This window comes from Mobula birostris, chromosome 5 (assembly GCF_030028105.1).
Source record: "Mobula birostris isolate sMobBir1 chromosome 5, sMobBir1.hap1, whole genome shotgun sequence".
In the NCBI taxonomy this organism is placed as follows: domain Eukaryota; kingdom Metazoa; phylum Chordata; class Chondrichthyes; order Myliobatiformes; family Myliobatidae; genus Mobula; species Mobula birostris.
The window spans coordinates 55,156,398-55,179,706 of record NC_092374.1 but is presented as its reverse complement, the minus strand read 5'-3'; the positions used below and the strand labels follow the sequence as shown (position 1 = coordinate 55,179,706).

General features: G+C 41.9%; 1 protein-coding gene across 5 annotated transcripts in view; it reads left to right on the top strand.

Annotated features, from left to right (window-relative positions):
• The window catches only part of LOC140197690 (nuclear factor 1 B-type-like), a 310,541-nt gene that overhangs the window by 165,329 nt on the left and 121,903 nt on the right, over window positions 1-23,309 (top strand). For all 5 annotated transcript variants that reach the window (XM_072258024.1, XM_072258022.1, XM_072258023.1 and 2 more), the window contains exon 3: window positions 7,563-7,616. In XM_072258024.1, the coding sequence (XP_072114125.1) occupies window positions 7,563-7,616 (54 nt within the window). The remainder of the gene's footprint in view (window positions 1-7,562; window positions 7,617-23,309) is intronic.

Sequence of the window (23,309 nt, the reverse complement as noted above, 5' to 3'; positions counted from 1 at the left end):
CATTTTCACACAATAGCATCTCCTATTTAAAATAATCTTCTGCTCCTCTAAGTAATACTGTTAGCAACTAAATGGAAATGGTAGGTTGCTTTACAGAGAGTGGTGGGGGTGTGGAACACACAGTCAGAGTTGGTGGTAGAGGCAGATAAAACATAGAACATAGAAAATCTGCAGCCCATTACAGGCCCCTTGGCCCACAATGTTGTCCCGATGATGTAACCTACTCTAGAAGCTGCTTAGAATTTCTCTACCACATAGCCCTCTATTTTACTAAGCTCCATGCACCTAACTAAGAGTCTCTAAGGGACTCTATTATATCCGCCTCTACCACCTTCACTGGCAGTGCATTCCATGTACTCACCACTCTCTGTGTGAAAAACTTACCTCTGCCATCCCCCTTGTACCTACTTCCAAGCTGCTTAAAACTATACCCCCTCGTGTTAGCCATTTCAGCCCTGGGAAAAAGCCTCTAGCTATCCTCACAATCAATGCCTCTCATCATCTTATACACCTCAATCAGGTCACCTCTCATCCATGGAGAAAAGGCCAAGTTCACTCAACCAATTCTCATAAGGAATACTCTCCAATCCAGGCAACATCCTTGTAAATCCCTCTGCACTCTCTCTATAGCATCCACATTCTTCCTGTAATGAGGTGATCAGAACTGAACATAGTACTCCATGTGGGGTCTAACTAAAGACTTATATGGCTGTAACATTACCTCACAGCTCTTGAACTCGACCCATGGTGCATGAAGGCCAACACACCATATGCCTTCTTAACAACATTGTCAACCTGCACAGCAGCTTTGTGTTCTATGGACATGGACCCCAAGATCTCACTGATCCTCCACATTGCCAGGAGTATTGCCATTAATATTATATTCTGTCTTCAAATTTGACCTTTCGAAATGAACCACTTCACACTTATCCAGGTTGAACTCCATCTGCCTTACATTAAGAACATTTAGGAAGCTCTTGGGTATGCACGTGGATGAAACAAAATGGAGGACTATGTGAAAAGGAAGGGTTAGATTAATATTAGAGTAGTTTAAAAAGTTGATGCAACATCATGGGCCGAAGGGCTTGTACAATGCTTTAACTCACCTGAACTCTGAGTCACTCAACTTGACTGTTCCCACAAAATGATGGACTCACTTTCAAGGACACCATCTCATGTTTTCAATATTTATTGCTTATTCATTTTTATTAATATTATTTTGTTTTTTTTTCTTTTTGTATTTGCACAGATTGTCTTTTGCACATTGGTTGTTTGTCCATCCTGTATGGTTTTTCATTGATTCTATTGTGTGTTTGTATTTACTGCGAGTGCTTGAAAGAAATTGAAGCTCAGGGTAACATATGGTGACATATATGTAGTTTGTTAATAACTTTACTCTAAACTTTGAACTTTTCTACATTCTTTGTTCTACAAGTGAAGAGCCTCAAAAAAGTGCCTCGAAAAAGTACTTAGCCCCAAAACTATTTTCACATTTTACTGTCTCATTCTTTAAATTTAATATATATTGAAGTAGGGTTTTTTTGAGGTAATCTACAAAACATTGTGTATCATATCAAATCAAAAGTAAAATTCCAAAACCTGTCAACAAATTAGAAAATTATAAACCAAATTGTGGGGCTGAAAAATTATTCATCCCCTTCGTAATTTCTACACTGAATTTCCTCACGTAAAATACTACGTATTAATTTACCAGTCACCCAATTTGTTGATGTAGAAAATTGGAGGAGCACCTGAAAAAATACCTCCTCTTTTTATAAAGTTTAACAGTATAGTAGATTTTCAACAGACCAAACCAAAATTAAGACAAAAGCGCATTCAAGGCAAGGCTGGGAAACGATGATAGAAAACTTGAATCAACGAAGGATGCTCAACAGTTGTGGCAGAGCTTGAATACTGTCACCTCTAATAAAGTTAAATTAAGTGACGTAGGGAACAATAGGACTTCCCTTTCAATGAGTTCAAAACCATCTATGCTCACTTTGACCATCAAACCACAGAGGAATCATCACGAACTCCCACAGCCCCCTGTGAGCTTGTGCTTTCCATCTCTATTGCTGATGTGCAAGCAGCCTTCAGGATGGTGAACCCATGAAAAGCATCCGGTCCACATGGGCTGCCTGGCCAGTTACTAATGACCTGTGCTGATCAACCAGCTGGAGGGTTCACTGAGATCTTTAACCTCTTGAGTCACCAGTCTAAGGTACCCATCTGCTTCAAGCAGGCTTCACTTAATCCAGTGCCTAGGAAGGACGAGGTAGCCTGCTTCAATGACTATCATCTAGTAGCACTTACTTTCACAGTGATGAAATGATTGGAAGATGTCAAATCTTGCCTGAGAAGTGACTTGGATCTGCTCCAATTTGCCTACCAGAGCAACTGGTCCACAGCAGGTGCTATCTCATTGGCTCTTCGCTCAGCCCTGGAACATCATGAGCAAAATTGCATAGATTAGGATGTCCGTCATCGACTACTGCTCAGGATTCAATACCAACATTCCCTCATGACTAATCAATAAACTCCAAAACTTTGGCCTCAGTACATCCTTGTGCAATTAGATCTTCAATTTTCTCACTTGCAGATCCCAGTCAGTTCAGATTGGCAACATCATCTCCTCTGTGATCTTCATCAGTACAGGTGCATGACAAGATTGTGTGCTTAGTCCTCTGCTCTACTCGCTTTACACTTTCGTTTGTGTGGCTAAGCACAGCTCCAATGCTATATTCGACTTTGCTGATGACACCACTATCGTAGGTCAAATTAAAAGTGGTGATGAATCAAGCATATAGAAGGGAGATGGAGTAATACCATAACAACCTGTCACTCAATGTCATGAAGACCAAGGATCTGATTATTGACTTCAGGAGAAGGAAGCCAGGGGTCCGTGAGCCAGTCGTCATCAGAGAAACAGAGGTGGAGAGGTCAGCAATTTTAAATTCCTCAGTGTTATTATTTCGTAGGAAGTGTTCTGGGCCCAGCACGTAAGTGCAGTTATAAAGAAAGCACAGTGGCACTTATACTTCCTTAGGAATTTGCGGCATGACATCAAAAACCTTAACAAACATTTGTGGATGTGTCGTGGAGATTATATTAACTGGCTTCAGCACAGCCTGGTATGAAAATACCCGAGAATGGAAAAGTAGTGGTTATGGCTGAGTCCATCATGGGTAAAACCCTCCCTACCGTTGAGCACATCTACATGAACTGCTGTCGAAGGAAAGCAGCATTCATCATCAAAGACCTCCACCACCCAGGACATGCTCTCTTCTCGCTAGTGCCATCAGGAAGAAGGTACAGCAGCTTCAGGACTCAAACGACCAGGTTCAGGAATAGTCTTGAACCAAAGCGGATAATTTCACTCACTTCACTTGCCCCGTCATTGAAATATTCCCACAACCAAAGGACTCACTTTCAAGGACTCTTCACCTCATGTGTGTAATATTTATTGCTTCTTTATTTATTATTATTATTATTATTTTTGTATTTGCACAGTTTTTGCACACTGGTTGAAATTACAAGCTGGTGCAGTCTTTCATTGATTCTGTTATGGTTATTATTCTATTATGGATTTATTGAGTATGCCTGCAAGAAAATGAACCTCATGGTTGTATACGGTGACATATATGTACTTTAGTAATAAATTTGGTTGAAATTTGAGGCATGATTTTGGGGAAAGGCACAACACCATCTCAAAAGCACTGAACATATCTTGGAGTTCAGTACGGTCCATCGTGAAAAAGTGGAAAAATATGAATACTCAGCCACACTGCCAATGTCAGGCCGCCCCTCAGTTGTTGGAGAAGAATGACACTTGTAAAAGAGGCTACAGTGATGCCCACAGTCACTCTGAGTGAGCTGCAAAAGTTAGTGGCTGCAATTGCAAATGAAGATCATGGCTCCACAATTTCTAAGGCCTCGAACAAAAAGAGTTTTTATGCAAGAATGGCAAGGAAGAAGCCCCGGCTAAGAAAAAGCATATGCTTGCCAATAAAAACTTTGCAAAACGTCGCTTAGATGATCCTGAAAAATTGTGGAAGGTGATCTTGTTGTTGGAGGAGACTAAAGTGGAACTTTTTGTCCTCAACACTAACTGTTATATAAGGGATTAATCTAATACTGCGCATCAGCTAGGTAACACCATCCCTCTTGTAAAGTATGGTGGAGGTAGCTTCATGCTATGGGGATACTTTTCACCAGCAGGGACTCAAAATGTGGTCAGGTATGAGGGCAATATTAATGCTGCTAAATACAGAGAGATCCTGGATAAAAACCTGCTCGCCTCTGCCAGAAACCTTAAACTGGGGAATAAGTTCATCTTTCAGCATGGCAACCCAAAGTACACTGCTACAGCACCAATGGAATAGCTTCAAATGAAGAAAATAGATGTATGTGAGTGGCCTAGTCAGAGTCCTGACCTTAACATAATCAAACATCTCTGGAAAGACCTCAAGATTGTTGTCACTGTCACTTCCCAACTAAACTGGCACTGCTTGAGCAATTTTGCAAGGAGAAATGGGCAAATATTGCTCCATTACATTGTGCAAAGCTAACAGATAACTATCCAAAAAATCTACTGGCTGCAATAACTGCAAGAGGTGGTTCAACTAAGTAGTGAGCAAAGGGGAGCAATACTTTTGAACAGTTGACATTTCAGTTTTTAAACTTGTAGTTTTTCATTCTTTACAACGTTCTCTTTTATTGAGCTCTACTGTGGGGGAAAAAAAAGAGCATGTGATGCACAGTTAAATTGATCAACATCCCTGTTTGTAATTCTCATTTACGCAAACAAAGAGTTAGGGGCTGAACAGTTTTACAAGTCACTATAAATTTATCCTTGGTAGGCAACTCAGAGTCCAATTTAATTACTATCCTTCCAACTCCAACAATTCTAGTCTCATTCCAGAAGATTCAGATTCATTTATTTATCACGTGTACATTGAAATATATAGTAAAATGCATCATTTGCGCTAACAACCAACACAACCTAAGGAAATGCTTGAGGCAGCCCGCAAGTGTTAACACACATTCCAGTGCTAACAAGATTCCAGAAAGTTATAAATGAAATGTCTTCATGTTAAGTACTATCTGCCTTCATGGATTTCTTTGTGGCTGTATTAGCTAAGAAATGCACCTGTTACTTTTGTAATTGTTGCCTGCTCAGGCAGTGCTACTTGGTTTACATCAACTTCAGCAGAATCTGTTTGAGTTCGCGATTGACACTCAAATGCATTTTGGTGCTGGTTTCATTTGGCTGTTTCATAACTTCAGAACTTTCATGAGATATGTCACCAGGATTTAAATTTTTACATCATGCATATTCTATAGAGATGATCTGACATGATGTTACTACACTTGAGTGTGTAAACCCTAATGCTCATTTTATGCAGCCTGCAGTTAGACATTGGTGGAGAAATGGCTTTGAAGTCATATTGGCCTTGTCCTGTTTTGGCACTATGCCTCCCGTTGGGTTTACCTTCAGATCCTATTGCTTATATAAATGTAGGGTTTATTTAATTTCCAATTCATCCAAGATTAAGGAATTTACTCTGCTTTCTCTGATTTAATCATTTGCTTTCTGTGTATCTGTAGGCATGCAATGCACATGTATATATATCAATGATGTGTGTGTGTGTGCCTGAGTGTTTCCTGTAAGTCTTTTAAACATGAATCTCTCGCCAAACAATGCTCTTCTTACACAATTAAAGTGTTGGGTTTTCTCATTTATTTCTGGTTTGGCAAGTGACTTACTTCACCCAGCCTGAAGGCCTGTTGCCAGATGAGACTGGCCAATGATGGGCTCCCTGTCGTCTGCTGCGTTCCCTTTGTCTTCAGATTCACCCAGTGTGGTAGTCATGTGGTGCTTTTCGTCAAGGAAATAAGTGCAAGGAAAGCTGGCTCACTTTGTAAAAATGCAGTAATAGTTTCACCTTGGCATCATTTTCAATAACAAATGAAATAAAGTAAAATAAATTAAATTAAACTTTTAATCAGGTCGCTTAAAAAATTACCCTTGCCTTAAGTGCTGGCAACATCTACACACAGACTGTTTTGACAGCTGCATGGCTGTCTGATAATGGCCTCTCGAGTGTCTGTTATCATCCACTAAGTGCTTGCTCTAGTCTACCCCTTGTCCACTTTTCAACTTTATAATAAATACACACGTACTGTATATAGTATATTTTATAGTTTGTTAGTGGCAACTTCTTGTGTTGCAAACTTTGCCAGACATACAATCATATTTATCATATTAAGTGGTCTACAGCATAATGACAAGTGATAATTAATGCTCTTGTTTATATGTGTGTGGGCTGGTTTTGTGTGTGTGTGTGAATGTGTCAGTTGTAACTGGGAGTAGAGTAGGAATGAGATGGAGAAAGAGGAGCCTTTAGACAGCTCTTGAAATAAGTTGGAACTGAACACAATGAGAATAAGCAGACGCTTAAAAAAAATGTTGCAAACCAAATCTGAAGGGATTACTGGATGGTAATCTTGTTGGTTTGTTCCAATCACATCATAAAGCAAGGTCCTAAACAGTAAACTGAGAAAGATGGAAGCAGGTTTGTATGCTGGATCATGATGCTTGTAGGCAACCAACATGCTGTTTGATATGAATTGAAATTCTATTGCACTATTGTCTTTATTCTATGAAAGATATCTAGGGTTTATTTTTAAACTTGTAGATCATATTAAATACTAAAATGAGCATTTAAGTTTTATATTTATTCTGAAAACAACAAAGTCTTGAAATCTGTTCCTCCAGATATTGTAGGGTCTATGTTGCAGATAATTTACTTCAGATTGTCAGTTATGCAGAATAATAGCAGTGACTATTGTACTTAGAAGATGTTTAGTTTGCAGCAAGAATCGTTATAGTACATGCAAGGTATGATTTAACTAATGGTTTTATTCAGGGGTGTACATTTGAAGAGGCATGTGTATGTATCCTGATTGGTTATTGTGTGAGTATATGCATTATTATCTTTAAACCTGCTTAGAATTTCTTAGTGGTTACAGCAAATGGGGTTGTTTGCCCCTTATTTCTGGAGATGATGCTAGTCTGGATGATTAACACTTGGACAGCAAAATCTATGTTTCCAATGGCTAAGAATCAATAGTGACATGACTTGAAAAGCTACAATAGCAAAACATGGTGGACCCTGCAGATCTGCAATAATAGCTGTGAAATGTGCAGTATGTCTAGTTACATCTGCTTCTGGTCAATGACCTCTTTTTTAGGACTAATTTGTGATATCCCTGACTGCATTGTCTTTTTGTATAAACAAAAAATTAAAAAAATTATTTTCACACATCTTGCATAACACTTGAAGTAAAATTTTATGGTATTGCTAAATTTTCTAAGAAAATTTTGTGTGTTGCATGAAAATTCTGGATGAATAAATATCAAATAAGCGAGAGTTTATTGTATTATAATTGAAATTAGCCGATTTTGCAGGACAAACTATTAATTCTAGCTAATTGGTTTTCAGTTCGTTGAATTACTTTTAAGCACTTTTTTATGATGTGTTTCTTTCTCTTTTTACCAGATTCAGGACAAGAAGACAGTCCCAGTCACAGTGAGTCTACAAAAAATACTCCAGGTTAGTGAATCACTTGAAGCTGAGTGAAACACTTTGGATGGTAATTTTAAAATGAAGTGTTAAATCTGACCTGCAGTGCTTCACTTCACTTCCTCTCATTAACCTCATTCTATATCCCAAATTGTGCTGTGTCCCTGTGTTCACTCCCCTCTTTCCCTAGATTGATGGAAGATTCACAAAAGCCATTTGGGATTGAAGTGAAAGGACTAGCAAAATGAGACCTCTCCTTTGTAACAATGCTAAAACGGCAATGTAATCTGGGTGGCCAACACCATATGACTGCGACCTGACCTTTATTCAGGAGATTCCAACCAACTCTCTTCTACGGATCTTTGAGTTTGTTTTAATTCAAACTGAGTTATGCATAACCTACAAAATATGTAAAGAATCTCATAAAAACAACCAGCATAATAGGATGGTTACAGTAACAAATAACGAGGAGACTGTCACAATGGCGGGGGCATAGGGAGCAAGGGTGGGCCCAAATGCAAGACACTTCATGTGAGATTAATTAAATTTAGTTTATTGTTCAATATCAGGAGAGCTAGGCAGGAGCAGGAGTAGCGAACTGGACAAGGACTGAGGACTACGACTAGGCTGGGACCAAGGGTCTGGGCTAGGACTCGGAATCAGCTCCCAGAACTAGAGGAGACATGAAGAGGCTAGGGTATGGACCCCAAGCCCGAGACTGGGCAAGGACCCAGTACCTGGGTCTTGCCTCGGGCTCGGACCCCAGAATCAGGCATGGACATGACATGGGCTAGGGAGAGGGGTAACATGGGAACACAGAGCCTCGGTCTCGGGAGAGCAGGTACATGGAACCACAGAACACAGAGTCGGGACCCTTCCTTGGGTACAGGACATAGGGCCGGGGCTTACACACAGAGCAGAGAGCCGGGACCCCTCCTTGGGTACAGGACATAGGGCCGGGACTCATGACCCTAATGCCGCCAGGGCCAGGACTTGACTTGGTGCTTGAATGCCGCCAGGACCAGGACTCGACTTGGTGGTTGAAAGCCGCCAGGGCCAGGACTCGACTTGATGCTTGAATGCCGCCAGGGCCAGGACTCGACTTGGTGCTTGAATGCCGCCAGGGCCAGGACTCGACTTGGTGCTTGAATGCCGCCAGGACCAGGACTCGACTTGGCGCTTGAATGCCGCCAGGGCCAGGACTCGACTTGGCGCTTGAATGCCACCAGGGCCAGGACTCGACTTGGTGCTAGAATGCCGCCAGGGCCGGGACTCGACTTGGCGCTTGAATGCCGCCAGGACCAGGACTCGACTTGGTGCTGGAATGCCGCCAGGGCCTGGACTCGACTTGGTGCTAGAATGCCGCCGGAGCCAGGACTTGACTCGGAGCCTCCGGGTAGTGGCGCGCTTTCAACTCGGCCTGGGAACAGTCGACAGCGGTTCTTGATTCGCTCCGGCGGGTTAACTGATGGACCCCCCCGATGAGGAAACTTTGCAGGCTGGCTTCGGCAAGGTAACTGGACAGGGTTGCTCCGTTGAGGAAAGGCGAATTACTGGCACTCGCTTCGGCAGAGACTAGGCTTGCTCCGGCCAGATGACATCAGCATACCGTACCTTGGATGACTTTGCAACGGCTGAAAGCCGGAGACTATAAACTACCGGTTCAGCTGAGCGTTAATTGCCTCTAATCACCAAAGTCGAGGGACACGGGAAAACAGGGAATCAACGGTCCGGATTATAACATAAGCAAGGTAAATTTAAAGGGACCCCGATCCAGACCAAGACAGAGACACGAACCTGGAAAATGAGTAGTGTAGCAACATGTATTTTTAAAGCACCATGCAATGTCAAATCAATTTTTACTTAGAGTAAACTATAGTGGTGATCATTTCCAAGTGAAGTCATGCCAATTACAAATTTGAACTGGGCACTGCTTATGTATGGTTCCTTGACCCCATAACACATATTGCTACAGCAAACTGGACTTCCCTGATGAGTGGCAACTTGCTGAAACAGCAATGTACAATAAGCTCATTCATTTGGAGCAGCTCTATACTGTATGTCTAAATACTGGCCACCACCTTCAACCCTTTGGACTGCTGCTTAGTACTGATTTGGCACAGCAGCACAAATTATTATGCAAATAACATGTTAACCAGACCAATGCTCAGTATGTGAGAGTTTGTTGGAAAGCATAACTTGAAGCCAGTCAAGTCATTCAGTGATTCAAACACTAGTCAAAGTACAGCAATTGATCTCTTCAAGGTATACAAGGGGCATGGCTACTGGAGTACCAGCAATAGGAGACAATGGTATTACAGTCATTTGGCATTCACTGCACACCAGCATTCACTTTGGGACCTGAAGCTACTGCAGCTATCAGACCCAGAACTGCTGGTTCCCTCACTCTTTTCAGAACCAGTTGACTTCACCATCTGAGCATGACTCTGCTTGTAGCAAAGAGGAATGCAAGTGATATCATGGCTGCTGCAGCAGGAAGAGACAGGTCTCCACAGGGCATACATCTGACCCTTGTAAAGAATGATCTCTCGCTGTGTGTCTCTCTGTCAGTATAGAAGTCATCGGCATAGCTTGTTATTTATATTCCTCCTGAAGAACTACTGGTGCATGCTGATGAGTCTGGTCAGGAGAGTACCCCAACTGTAAAGCTGATCTAAATCCTATGTCTAAAAACTAACATTCTAGCAATTCCATACACCAGGTCCCATTGTCTTGTGGCAGTCTGCGGACTTTATATCTTCCCGTGACCCACCCTTCAAACATGCCAGCATTTAAGGTGGCACTGTGGGGTATCAAGTGAAATGACACACTTTTTCATCATCAATATCACTGTCACCCCTTCTCCTCCCTCCTCTCCAGTTTTCCTTGCGGCTCCAAACTGTTGTGTTCCATAGGCTGAAAACAAGATGCATTTTCTGAAATTCAACAAAGATAGATTCCTCCACTTGTAGGCTTTCCACAAGGCAGCTTTTGGTGGTGGAACAACATGGATGGTGATGAAAGGGTCAACTTGGATCCAATCAAAGGGGGCCTAGAGTCAAACAAATCTGATAGATGTTTTATAGTCTCTGTTCATGGGATGGTTTGAGCCTGTATGGACAACTGCCCTTCAGAAGGAGGATCGTTTCCTTATAACCCTTTTCTCAGTGGCTTCCCTCCTCCATTTTTAGCTGAAGTCAATGAGATGAAGGTCATGGAGTGACCTTTACATTACACTGCCTTCAGAGATTTGACCCCTTAATGGAAGGAAATTCAGTTGTGCAAACATGCGTAGATGGGTAAGTGTGTGTGTGCTTGGGTGTCTGCTCCATTGTGAGTGTGTATAAGTGGAGTGTGTCAACATACCTGGAAGGAAGCAAGAAACTCAAAAGCAAAAGTGGAAACTGCTGGAAACACTTGGCAGGTCAGACTGTGGCTATGGGAAGGAACATTTAGTTGATATTTCAAATCAAGGATCGCTCAATGAAAATGGGAATGTTGGAAACAAGTGTGTTTTGAGATATAGGGGGAGAGAGTTGAATTAAACAGAGGGAATGTCTCTACCCAAAGATGCTGCTTAACCTGCTAAGTGATTACAGAATGTCTTGCTTTTCTTTGTACTGTATATTTGAATCTTTGCTTAGGAATCTATTTTTCACTTTTGCCTCAGTAACTGTATATTTTAGAGAAAGGCTATTGAACTAGGGAATGAAGCTTAGGGGTGTTTATGAAAATTTCCTTTTGCCGTTTAACATGACGGCTCTGCAAGCTGGTTGCAGTTCACTTCTGCTTATCATCTGCTGTTATTTCTGAGTCTTGTTATCATAAGGGCTGTAGTTATCCCAACCAGGTTATTATCTCTAGAGATGTTTGCTTAAACATTTTCGCTGTGGTCATTAAAAACCTGTGCTGCTTTGCATCAAAAACATTTCTTTGCCTTGACCCATTTATGTTTAGCAAAATATTATATCTGGCATTGCAAAGATGTGTTTAAATGTGGAAGCAAAAAGAAATCCATTTGAATGATGTTTCCACATGTACACATTATACATGGTGTCACGCATCCCTGAAAAAGTACATACAAGTATTTTGAGGGTCCAAAACTATTTATGAGAACACTATAAGTCATGAGGAAAGAAGATCTCATTTAATTGTAAACTTCCCACACAATACTGAAATTGATTCAGATTAAGTGCTGAGCGATTTCTATTCATTCTGGTATTCACAAGTTGAATTAGTGATTTAATAAAAAATTAATTCATATTTTTGAGAACTCTTGTATGGATTTGAGTGGTTTATGTCTGGTGAAACAGCAGATGCTTTTGTTGTCCTGTTGTAACACTCACAAGTTTGTAATCTGATCCTTGAATTTTTGGGTGTGGAAATACAGCTAAACATTATAAAATGGATTAAATTTTAATTAAATGTCAACCAAGTGTGATTAATGCAGTATATTTCTATCACCTTAGTTTACTTGACAATGCAGACCTCATTTTTTAATTTACAATTTATCCACAAATATGTATTATAATATTTAATCTCCCTCTCCAGCATCAGCATGCTGCACATAACAAGAAAGTTTAAGTATTTTTCTGTGTTTTATTTTTTAAACAGGAATGCATCTTACTTAAAAGATATTATAGTTAACTATTACAGTACTACTTTACTCTCCAGTGATTTGTATAGATCAATTTGCTTTCAATAATTTCTTTCCACCTTAGGATGGCATATAGAACGGACATAGCTGATTAATTTTGTACTGTCTATTTACACCTCACTAATTCACTTAATTCACTCAACTTGCTAAGTGATTTTCTTCCGTCTTTCAAATAATAACATCTTCTGGAACATCTTTTGTTTATCTGTCAGAAAATTGATGTCTAATTTCCAGATAATTAATTTTTAAATTTTGCTAAAAAATCTAAAAACTGTGTTACCACTGGTTCTAATTAGCGATACTTCAATTTGCAGTTGTAGAATACACTTTCTGGTTCTACTTGGACACGTCTTCAGTGATGAACCCGGGGTCATGGGGTGTTTTGGGTCTTTAATCATCAGACTACCTCGACTGGGCGACCCAGCCGGGGGTGATCAGCTCCCAAATTGTGTCCAAGTGGCACACTAATCCACGGGTCCCCCCTCTGGATCCACAGCCACCATGAGGCCTTTTCAGCAGCCTCCAGAATGTTCTTGGTGGCTCCTCTACATTGCAGTCCTTTAACTCCAAGGAGTTTTAGAGTCTGCTGTAATGAATGGCCAGCAAAGCCCACTTCGACTGGCTCACAGCGAGCTCTTGAGACATTGCTTCAGCACTCTGCAACAAGATCTGTGTATCTAGCCCTCTTGCGATTGTTGGCCTCTTCAATTCGGTCTTCCCAGGGGACAGTAAGTTCCAGCAGCACTACTTGCTTTGTAGACTCCGATATTAACACCATGTCCGGGTGGAGCAGAGTGACTGCGATGTTCTCTGGGAACTTGAGCTGCCTCCCTAGGTCGACTTGGAGCTGCCAGTCTCATGCAGTGGCGAGAAACCCTCCCGAGGAGCTAGGCCGATGTTGAACCTTCTCCCCTGCTCTAATAAAGGTGATGGACTGTTTGGGAATGTGCTGATTTTTGCTGCCTTGAATCGCTGTGTTGGTTGTGTCCACCATAGACCTTAAGACTTGGTTATGGTGCCAGCAGTATTGCCCTTCCCCTAACGCCTTCGGGCAGCAACTTAGGATATGCTCCAAGGTGCCCCTCTTCCAGCACAGTTGGCATGCTGGAGTGTTTGCCATGCCCCACCAGTGCAGGTTGGCCGGGCTTGGGAGAACGTCATAGACTGATTGGATGAGAAACTTGATGCGCAATGGTTCGGCTCTCTGGAGCTCTGTCCAGGTGAACTTCCAAGGTTCCACATGCTCCCATCTAGTCCAGGCGCCTTGTTTGTACATGCCGACCATATTGCTGTATCGTTCTTCCTCCACTTCTGCTCGTATCTCGTTCTGAACCAGTTGACGCTTCTCCTTTCCACGGGTTTTGTTGTAGCGTGGTTTGGGGAAACAGCCCAGTCCTGCCCGCCCCACCGCCACAGTGCCCACCAAGATGTTGTGCTGCAGCCGTGCCCTCGCTCTGTCGACAGCTTCCTGCGACTGCCACTTCCTTCCGGTCTTTACGCGGATTCCTGCCGAAGCGACTTCAACTTCAGAGGAGTCTTGGTACATCATAACCTCCTTGGCTCAAGTGACTTTGAATTCCTCTGATAGGCCACTGATACCATTTCTTAAAAAGTTGTGCTTTATCTATCCTCGATTCTCAAATGGGGAACAGTTATGTATTTTGTTTTATTTGAGGGAAACAGTCAGTGTGAATCAGTGCTCAGGTTCCACCTGGTGAAGGGAGGCATTTTATGCGCACGTGACATTTAAGGAATGCCCTCGATGACCCATGAGTCTTCATGAAACAGAAGGCCTTCCACTGTCCCATGATGCAACTGGTGTGCAGTCATGTACAAGATTCTTGACCAGCTGTCATGATGTTTCTGCCGTAGAGCAATCCACTCTCCCTCTTCCCTTAAGAGCAACAGTAATAAGCATTTATATTGTGGCTGGTGACACCCACAAGAACCCCAGGGCTAATACAAAGAAAGCCAGATGTGGTGTTGCACAGGCCATTGGCGAATTGCTGTCAGGTGCTCGGAAGGAACTGGAGGGGTCTTCAGTGTGCATAGTGCTGGCTCATCACAACTGCACTCTGCACAGGTTTGGACAACAGTCAGTGAACTGGAAGACACCTTGCTATAGATCAGTGGGTCACTGAATAGTCAAAGTTGGAGTTTTTTAAGTTCACTTCAGGCTGTATTAATAGAGTGTGGCCAGTGGTGAACATCTGGTATTTCTAAAGTTCTATGAAGGTGGTGCTTCTCTTTATGGAGGCAGACTTGGCAAAAGCAGGCGACATCATGGTTCTTGTGCTCAAGACAAATTATACCATCTCTCTGCACGTATGCACAGTGGGGTTTTAATGGACGTGGTTTTAATTGCATTGACTGCATCATACTAGCTCCTTATCCTTGTCCTCTGGACCACTCTGAAGAAACTTGCTTGCTTGCACAGCTTTTGCCGCTTCACTTGACTTTGCATGTCTGGATCACATTGTGTTTCCATTTTATAGCTAGGTACTCGCTATAAACAAAACATCTGATTCTCCATTCAGAGGTCTTGCCTCACTATGGCCCTCTGCAAACTCACAAGAATCCTCCCTCTTTCTGCCATTTACAAGCCCTCCCATTACTGAGTTGCTGACCTTCAGCAAAAACCCCTTTCGATTCATGATTCAGCCTTCAACTTTAGAGATAGAAGGCTATCCAGTAGGGAAATTCTAGGCAGTTTCTAGAGTCCGTTATGTGCTTGGCACAACATTGTGGGCCGAGGGGCTTGGAATGTGCTGTAGATTTCTATGATTCTATGATATCCTATAGAACTGGTCCTGGACTCAGCTGTTCTCACTCATCCAGCCTGTAACAGGCACCTTCTCTTTTCTAAAGCCCTGGCCCTTGGCTGACAGTGAACTTTTAGACAGCAAACACAAGAAATTGCAGATTCTGTCATCTGGAGCATTTAATAATCTGCTGGAGGAACCCGGCAGGTCCAGCAGCAACTGTGGGAGAAACCCCGCAGCAGCACAATGATGCTGCTCAGTCCTCTTGAGTTCTTCCACCAGATAGTTTGTTAGTCCACATGACTGTGTGATCAGAGGCAGCCATGAATTTCAAGCTACTGGTTTTCCAGTGGCCATCACCTGCTTTCAGCTGATCATAGCGTTGAATGCCCATCCTAAACTGACAACAGACATTCCCATCAGCCCTTCAGTATGAATTACCATTTGAAAACTCAACTATCATAACCCATAACCCATGCCTGACAACCGTCAGAACATCGTGAGTATTGTGGGTTATGTAAGAATGTACTAATCTTGGGGAGACTGACCTCCTTTGCGAAGTCATAGCCAGACAGCCTGTGCCAGCCCTGATAATGCTTGACTGCTCCTCTCCCCACTCCCCAACCCACCATTTGCGGGAGACAGAAATAAAAATTCTCATTGTGTATATCCTAAGTGTTTAATATATATATATGTCGCGTCCTTTTCAAGGCGGTTAGCCCACCTTTGGTCCCCACCTGGCACTCAGCTCTCACCTGTGGCTCTCTGTAGCTGTTTGCATGCGACAGCAGCCACAGCCTGGGCAATAGCTTCGACAAGCTGGCTAAACCAGGTGAGGGTAGCCAACGGGTCTCAAACCCTCAGTGAGATAGAGAGTTGTCCATCCCAGCATGTGAAGACAGACTCCGGTTGATTGAGCGGACGAGACCAATGGAAGGTCCAACGGTCAAGAAGGCTGTCTCTGCAAGCGTTGTGGAACGTGTGGAGTAGGACAAGACACAGAAGACATCCTGGTCATCCACTGTGTCTAGTCCCATCTCTAGTCGTCTCGACTCTTGTCTTGCCACTGGATCCAGATGGGAATTGGGAAAAGAGAGTGAGGCTGACGCTGTGCAACTCTCCCTCACTTAAATCCAAATCACGTGCTAGTCTCGATGCCATCATCATCATAATGGTGTCGAGGTCTTCATCGACGATGACAATGGACGAACAACAATATATCTAAGATCAATAATATTCTGAGTGCATTGCAGCCAAATTTACTGACAGCTCAAAAATAGATCAGAAAACAAGTGTGAAAGCTCACAAAAGTTTACAAAGGAATGTAAAGATGTTACTAAGTGGGCAAAAGTTGGGCAGATGAGGAATAACGTGAGGACATGGGAGGTTTGGTCTAAAGGTTAGAAAAGCAAAACACTGATCAAATGTAGATAGACTGCTAAGTGTTGCAGAACAAAGCAATCTGAAATATTGAATGTAAACAGTAAAAGCTGTTTTTCCCCTGTGCCTCCTCTACTGTTCAATAAGATCATGGCTGCTTTTCTGTGTCCGGGTTAGATCAGGAACTTACCCCTATTCCAATATCTACAGCTGTCTGTATTGAATATATTTTGACTGAGCCTCCATTTCTCAATTGGATAGAGAAATCCAAGGCTCGTTACATTTTCGGTGAAGAAATTTGAACTGTCTTTTGTCCAGAACAACTGAACTCCCATTTTTAGACTGTGACCTCTGATTCTAGACACTGCAATCTAGGGGGAACATCATCTCTGGATTAAATTTGTCAAGTCTCAAAAGAAGTTTATGTGTTTTTACCACACATTTTTTTCTACTCTGTGGAGAATATAGATCTAGTCTGCTTAATCTCTATTCATATGAAAAGTACACCATTCCTGGATTCCATCTGGTAAGCCCTTTTTATTGGTCTGCATATTCTCCCTTAAGTAGTGAGCCATTTTCACTTCTCTCTTTTTCCTACCAAGTGATTACCACATTTTGTCATCATTACATTCCATCTGGCATGCCTTTACCTATTTCAGTAGCCTGCCTCTAATGCCCCTGAGGTCTCAGTGCATCCACTGGACAATGCATTCAGCCATCCAGATTTGTGTTATCACTAAACTTGAATATAATGTACTTGCACTTTCATCCGAATGATCAAAATAGATTCTGAGCACCTGCATCAAGCTCTGCAGCACCCTTCTAATCACAGTTTAACAACCTGACAATTATGTATTTATTCTTATTTCCTGTTTGCTTAATTGGAGCTGGTATATTACTCACAATCTTCTAATTTTATGCTCCAATATCCTTGCTAAAGTCCAGTCTAATATTGTTTAGTAGCTGCTTGTCACTGGTTCATTATGTCTGCTGGTTCCTCCTTATCTACATTGTTGTTACACTCTCAAAATAAGTCTAGCAGACTTGTTAAACGTGATATTCCTTTTACAATTCTGTGTTGGAGCTGTCTAGTCCTACTGTTATTTTCTCAATACTCTAACACCCATCTTCTTACTAATAGATTCCAGCATTTCCACAAGTCTAGGGAGTCTTATTTTAACCACTTCAGTTTAAAAACAACCCATTTGTCATATTTCAACAAAATTAATTCATTATCACTCTTTACAATGTTTTATAAACAAAAAAAAGATTAAATTAACATCTTACCAAAAAAACTCTTTACAAAGGACTTTGAGATCGCACACGACCTAAACTGAATAACTTCTGCAAATGGGATGCAGACTGTGATGTGTGATTAACTCATACCCACTGATTGCATTACCAGATTCAAGTACCCCTGCTCTCATGAAAACTCTAGGTAGCCGGCACTGATATCACGTCAATGGTTGAGTGCATACCTAGGGCCGTCAACATCATGACTTGCTATCTCTTGCTTAAAGCTAACTCACAGTCCTTGGCAGGGGTGGGGTGGTGTACTTTGTCCCCAGCAGTTGCTGTCAGTTGGATTGGATCTCTATCTGACTGGAATCAGTGAAAAATGCTGCAGGAAAAAGCCGTATCCGTGGAAGTGGAAAGCAGGATAAATATGCTGTATCCTAAACTCCTTCCCCACTAGACAAACCACTCCAAGCATTTGCTCAGAAATAATTGGTGCAAATGGCCATGGGTGTCACTATTATTGGTTGAAACCTCAAGAACCTTAGTAAGGTCTAAGAAGTTCAACAGAAATGCCTCTTTAGTGCCAGCTGCTGATAACCTCAGCCAATAATATCTCTCTTTCCAAGCCTTCAGCTTACCCATACTCATCTGATATGGACAACCCACATCCCAGCCTACAGTTGCATCGTCCAGTTATTTGGGTTACACCCATTGCCACACAGAGCTTGCTACCTTGCAGGAAGTTGAAACACAAAACCAGAGGCTGTACTGACTGCCTGCAATGGAACTAGTACGTTTACCTCAAATATCTTGCATGAAGAAGGCAGTTTTGGAACTGAGTTGGCCATGACTGGAGTGTCCATTGTTGACGCCATTTACCAGTCGCCCAGACTTTCAGACTTGAATCTTTTTTTTTCTCACATTGTACCTGCTATTCATCTGGCAGTTCCTACTGATTAACGACGATATTATTAACATCCACCTCTGACTTTTCCCACCTCTGCTTTGCACAGAATTAGCTTGGTTGATTGTTTGGCAGAATATGCAAGCAATGAAATGATGCAGGTTGGATTCCTGCACCTGTATCCAGTGAGTGTGGCTGAGGTGAAGGATAAGGATGATAGAAAGGAGATGAAGTTTGGAGACACCGGAGACTGCAGCTGATGGAATCCGGAACAAACAATCTGCTAGAAGAACTCAGCAGGTCATGCAGCACCTGTGGAGGAAAGGAGCTGTCAATATTTCAGATTAAAAGCCTTGCATCAGGATGTTCCCTGTATTAAAACTATTCTTTATTTATTGGATCAAGAGACCAGACCTAGACACAATATACCAATTGTGTTGTCACCAGGGGTCTCTGCAGTTGAACCAAGATGTCTCTGACTTGCAAACATTAAAGAGACACAAGATACTGCAGACATTGGAGTTTGGGGCGACAAACAAACTGCTGGAGGAACTCAGCAGGCAGCCGGTATCTGTAGAGGGAAATAACTTTTCACCTGGGCTGTGACAGAGCCATTTGATGAGCACTGGGTTCCTGATACAGCTGCTTGAATGTGACATTTAAAGACTTCCATGAACACAAACTCTGACAAGTGAAGGAATAACAACCAAAAGGTAGTCAAGGTAAACAAAGATTTAACATTGCACAATTTCAAATTTGGGACCTAGGTTCAGATGCAGATTCTACCAATAATTTAGAGGATACCAGAGGACAACAATGTGACTCTGGATAGAAGAGGTATGGAGCTAAAGTAGAGGACTCAGACACCACGTGTCAGCATCTGTTGGTACAGTACAGTGGTTGAATTAGAAGATTAGCAGTCCGGAGGTGTGGACTATTGATTGGCATTAATTCAAATCTACCCATAGCAACAAGGGAATTTAAATTCAATTAATTAATTGAAAAGCCAGTATCAGTAAAAGTGGGCACAAAACCACTGGATTTTCATAAAAACACAACTGTTTCACTAGTGTCATTTAGGAAAAGGGATCAGCTATTCTTGCACACACTGGCACATGGAAGACGTCAGACCCATAGCAACATGGTCTATTCTAACTTCACTGCCTTTGGAAAAGACTGACTGAGCCGCTCAATTAAGGGTCTGTTGAATAAATATCTTATTAATCCATGAATCAATAAATCAAAAGGAAATATTTTGGATACATACAGTAGATCAGGATCTTTATGGGAAAACATTTGGAAAAGGTAATTTTCACAAGCAAAATTAGACTTTTTTTTGCTTGTGAAAGCCATATCCAGTGGTTGGAGCTTATTGTTTCCAAGGTGAAAGTGGTAGCAGACTCACTTCCAAAGCTTGTGGTGTGTTTGATGACTGGTTTGATAAACTCTGCAGCGGTGGTCACCCAGGTTCTGAGTACTTTGGCAGAACTCAGACTACTATTAAGTAGTACAGGTTTACCTTCATGCTGCTATCATGATTGTGATCTACAGTGCTCACAGAGAGTGGTAGAATGCTGTGCTGCAGACTTCAGTAGCAAAAGCACTGAAGAGTGTCTGTAACTCTGAAGCGCAAGTATAAACTGCCTTTTCGCTGAGCAACAGTGTTGATATGACCACAATTGCCAATGCAATAGAGCCCATGTACTGAGATGGTACGGTCGGAAGCTTGCCCTTAGCCTTGTGCCATTCTCCAAATTTCCAAGTAAATGTATTATTAAAGTACATATTCATCACCATATACAATGCTGAGATTTGTTTTCTTTTGAGCATGCTCACTAAATCCAAGGCACATAGTGGAATAAATAAAAGACTGCAACAACAAGACAAACAAAACAACCAATGTTCAAAATACAACAAACTGTGCAAATACAAAAGAATTTTTTTTGTGTGTGTGTGTGTGTGTGTGTGTGCCATACTCTGCCAGAGCCTCGGCGACCACTTTTTTTCAAGTGGTTGTCTCGGAGGAAAGATTCTGTGAGTGGTCCCCCACGTCCTTCTCACAGCGCAGTCTTTTTTTTATGAGGCCGAGTTGCGAGCTTGACACTCAACCCAGCACGGATGGAAAGTGTGCCCAGGACTGGGTTCGAACTCACGAACCTTCGCTCCGGAGTCCGGTGCTGATGTCACTGCGCCACCAGCCGGCACCAAAAGAAATTTAAGAAATCATAATAATAAATAAATAAGCAATCAATATTGAGAACGTGAGAGAAAGAGTCCTTTACAGTAAGGTCCATAGGTTGTAGGAACAGTTCATCGTTGGGGTGAGTGAAGTTATCCCCACCGGTTCAAGACCCTGATGGTTGAGGGGTAATAGCTGTTCCCGAAACTGATGGGTCCTGAGGCACTGGTATCTTCTTCCTGATGGCAGCAGCAAGAAGAGAGCATAGCCAGTGTACTGGGAGGTCCTTGATGATACAGACCTCTTTCCTGTGACAACACTCCTTGTATTTATGCTTAATGGTGATGAGGGCTTTACCCATGATAGACTGGGCCACATTCATTACTTTTGGTAGGATTTTCCATTGAAGGGCATTAGACTGTGATGCAGCTAGTCAGTATACTCTCCACCACATATCTATAGAAGTTTGTCAGAGTTTTAGATGTCATGCTGAATCTTCACAAACTTCTAAGGAAGTACAGCCGCTGCCTTCCTTTCTTTGTAATTGCACTTACATGTTAAGCCCAGGACAGGTTGTCTTAAATAATGACACCAAGGAATTTAAAGTTGCTGATCCTCTCCATCTCTGACCCGTTGATTAGGACCAGCTCAAGGATCTCCAGTTTCGTTCACCTGAAGTTAATAAATCAGCTCTTTGGTCTTTCTGACATTGAGTAAGAGGTTGTTCTTGTAGCGCCACTCAGCCAGACTTTCAGTCTCCTATATGCTGATTTGTCACCATCTTTGATTCGACCAATAACAGTGGTGTCATCTGTAAACTTAATTATTGCATTGGACCTGTGCTTAGCTTCACAGTCATAAATAGAAAGCAAGTAGAGCAGGGGGCTAAGCACACAACTCTGTGGTGCACCTGTGCTGATGGAGATTGTGGAGGAGGTGTTTTTGCCAACCTGAACTGACTGGGGTCTGCAAGTGAGGAAATCAAGGATCCAATTGAACAAGAAGGCTCGAAGCCAAGGTCTTGTAGCTCATTAATTAACTTTAAGAGAGTGATAATAGTGAATGCTGAACTGTAATCAATAAAGAGCATCCTGATGTATACATCTTTGCTGTCCAAATGTTCCATGGTTGAGTGAAGAGCCAGTGAAATGGTATCTGCTATGGACATAATCATTGAGGCAGATTAACCACGTTCTTCTTAGGTACTGGTATAATTGAAGCCTGCTTGAAGCAAGAGATTAAAGATATTGGTGAACACGCCAGTCAGTTGATCAGCACAGGTTCCTAGAACTTGGTAAGTTACGTCAACTGGGCCGGATGCTTTCTGTGCGATCACCCTTCTGAAGAATGTTCTCACGTCGGCCTCAGAGACTCAAATCACAGGATCATCTGGGGCTGTGGGGGTTTGTGAAGATCCCTCCATGCTTTGACGGTCAAAGTGAAATCACTTGAAGCCTCGTGTATGGAAAACCTACTGTTGTCAGGCATTCGGGAGCCACATTGTAGGAGCACTAGAAGGTAAAGGAATGCAGGCACTAAGGGGTCCAGATGAAGGGTAATGACCCAAATTGCTAACTGTCCATATCCATCCATAGATGTTATTTGACCCATTGAGTTCTTCCAGCATTTTATTTGTTGCTTCAGACTCCTGCATATGCATGTCAATCTCTTGTGTACTGGCATCAATGGTTATCATTTTATTTTAATTCTGTAAACAATGAATTCAAGGTGGCATGAAAGGCTGGAAGGGCCTACTCTTATCCTGTATCTCAATTAAAATAAAACATTAAACATTTTTAAAAATCCCAACCACATTTATAATCTACATTACTATTTTTGGTATTATTTCTCCATTTTGGCTAAATAAATAATATGATGGTCAGTTTTGTGTTTATTTTTATTTTGTAGTATGTCGTTTCTGTCACTAAGGCCAGCGTTTATTGCTCACCCTTTTCTGCCCTTCAAAAGATGGTAGTGAGCCTGCTTCTTGAATTGTTATGTTTGTTCTTGATAAAAGACAAACTTTATGCGGGTTTAAAAGCTAACACATTTATTAACAGGAGACTCCAGACATGGCTGCTAGCTTCACGCTTTCGCGCATGTCCCCAGTTCACCAACGTCATTTCTGGTTTCATGTGTACATTGGGAACTGAAGTTCTTTATTATGTACACATGTAGGAACACAACACCGAATAGGGATTTGTGTCTGGATACTGGAAATGGACTTGAATTCAATCTGGCAGACATTTTGATTACAGTGTGTAGCAGACAAGCAAAAATCCTGGAAGATACAGTTCAGTTTCTGAACACATTGGTGAAAGAAGAGTCTCGTGATCAAAACATTCCTGCAAATGTATATACATTAGCAAGTATTTAGGTTGTTTGTAGAAAAATGTCCATACCCATTAAATCCATTTTCTTAAACTGTGGCATTTCTCTCAGTCCTGCTTGTTTTGTGTAATGGAGTTCAATGTAATTGGAGTCCAATGTGTCAGATTACTACTGATCACCACCAGACAAAGTCAGTTTCCAGAATTGTGGTTATCTGCTTTTTGTTATTTTTTTCTGTCTGATTTTCTCCTTCCTTCACCCGAAGGCAATA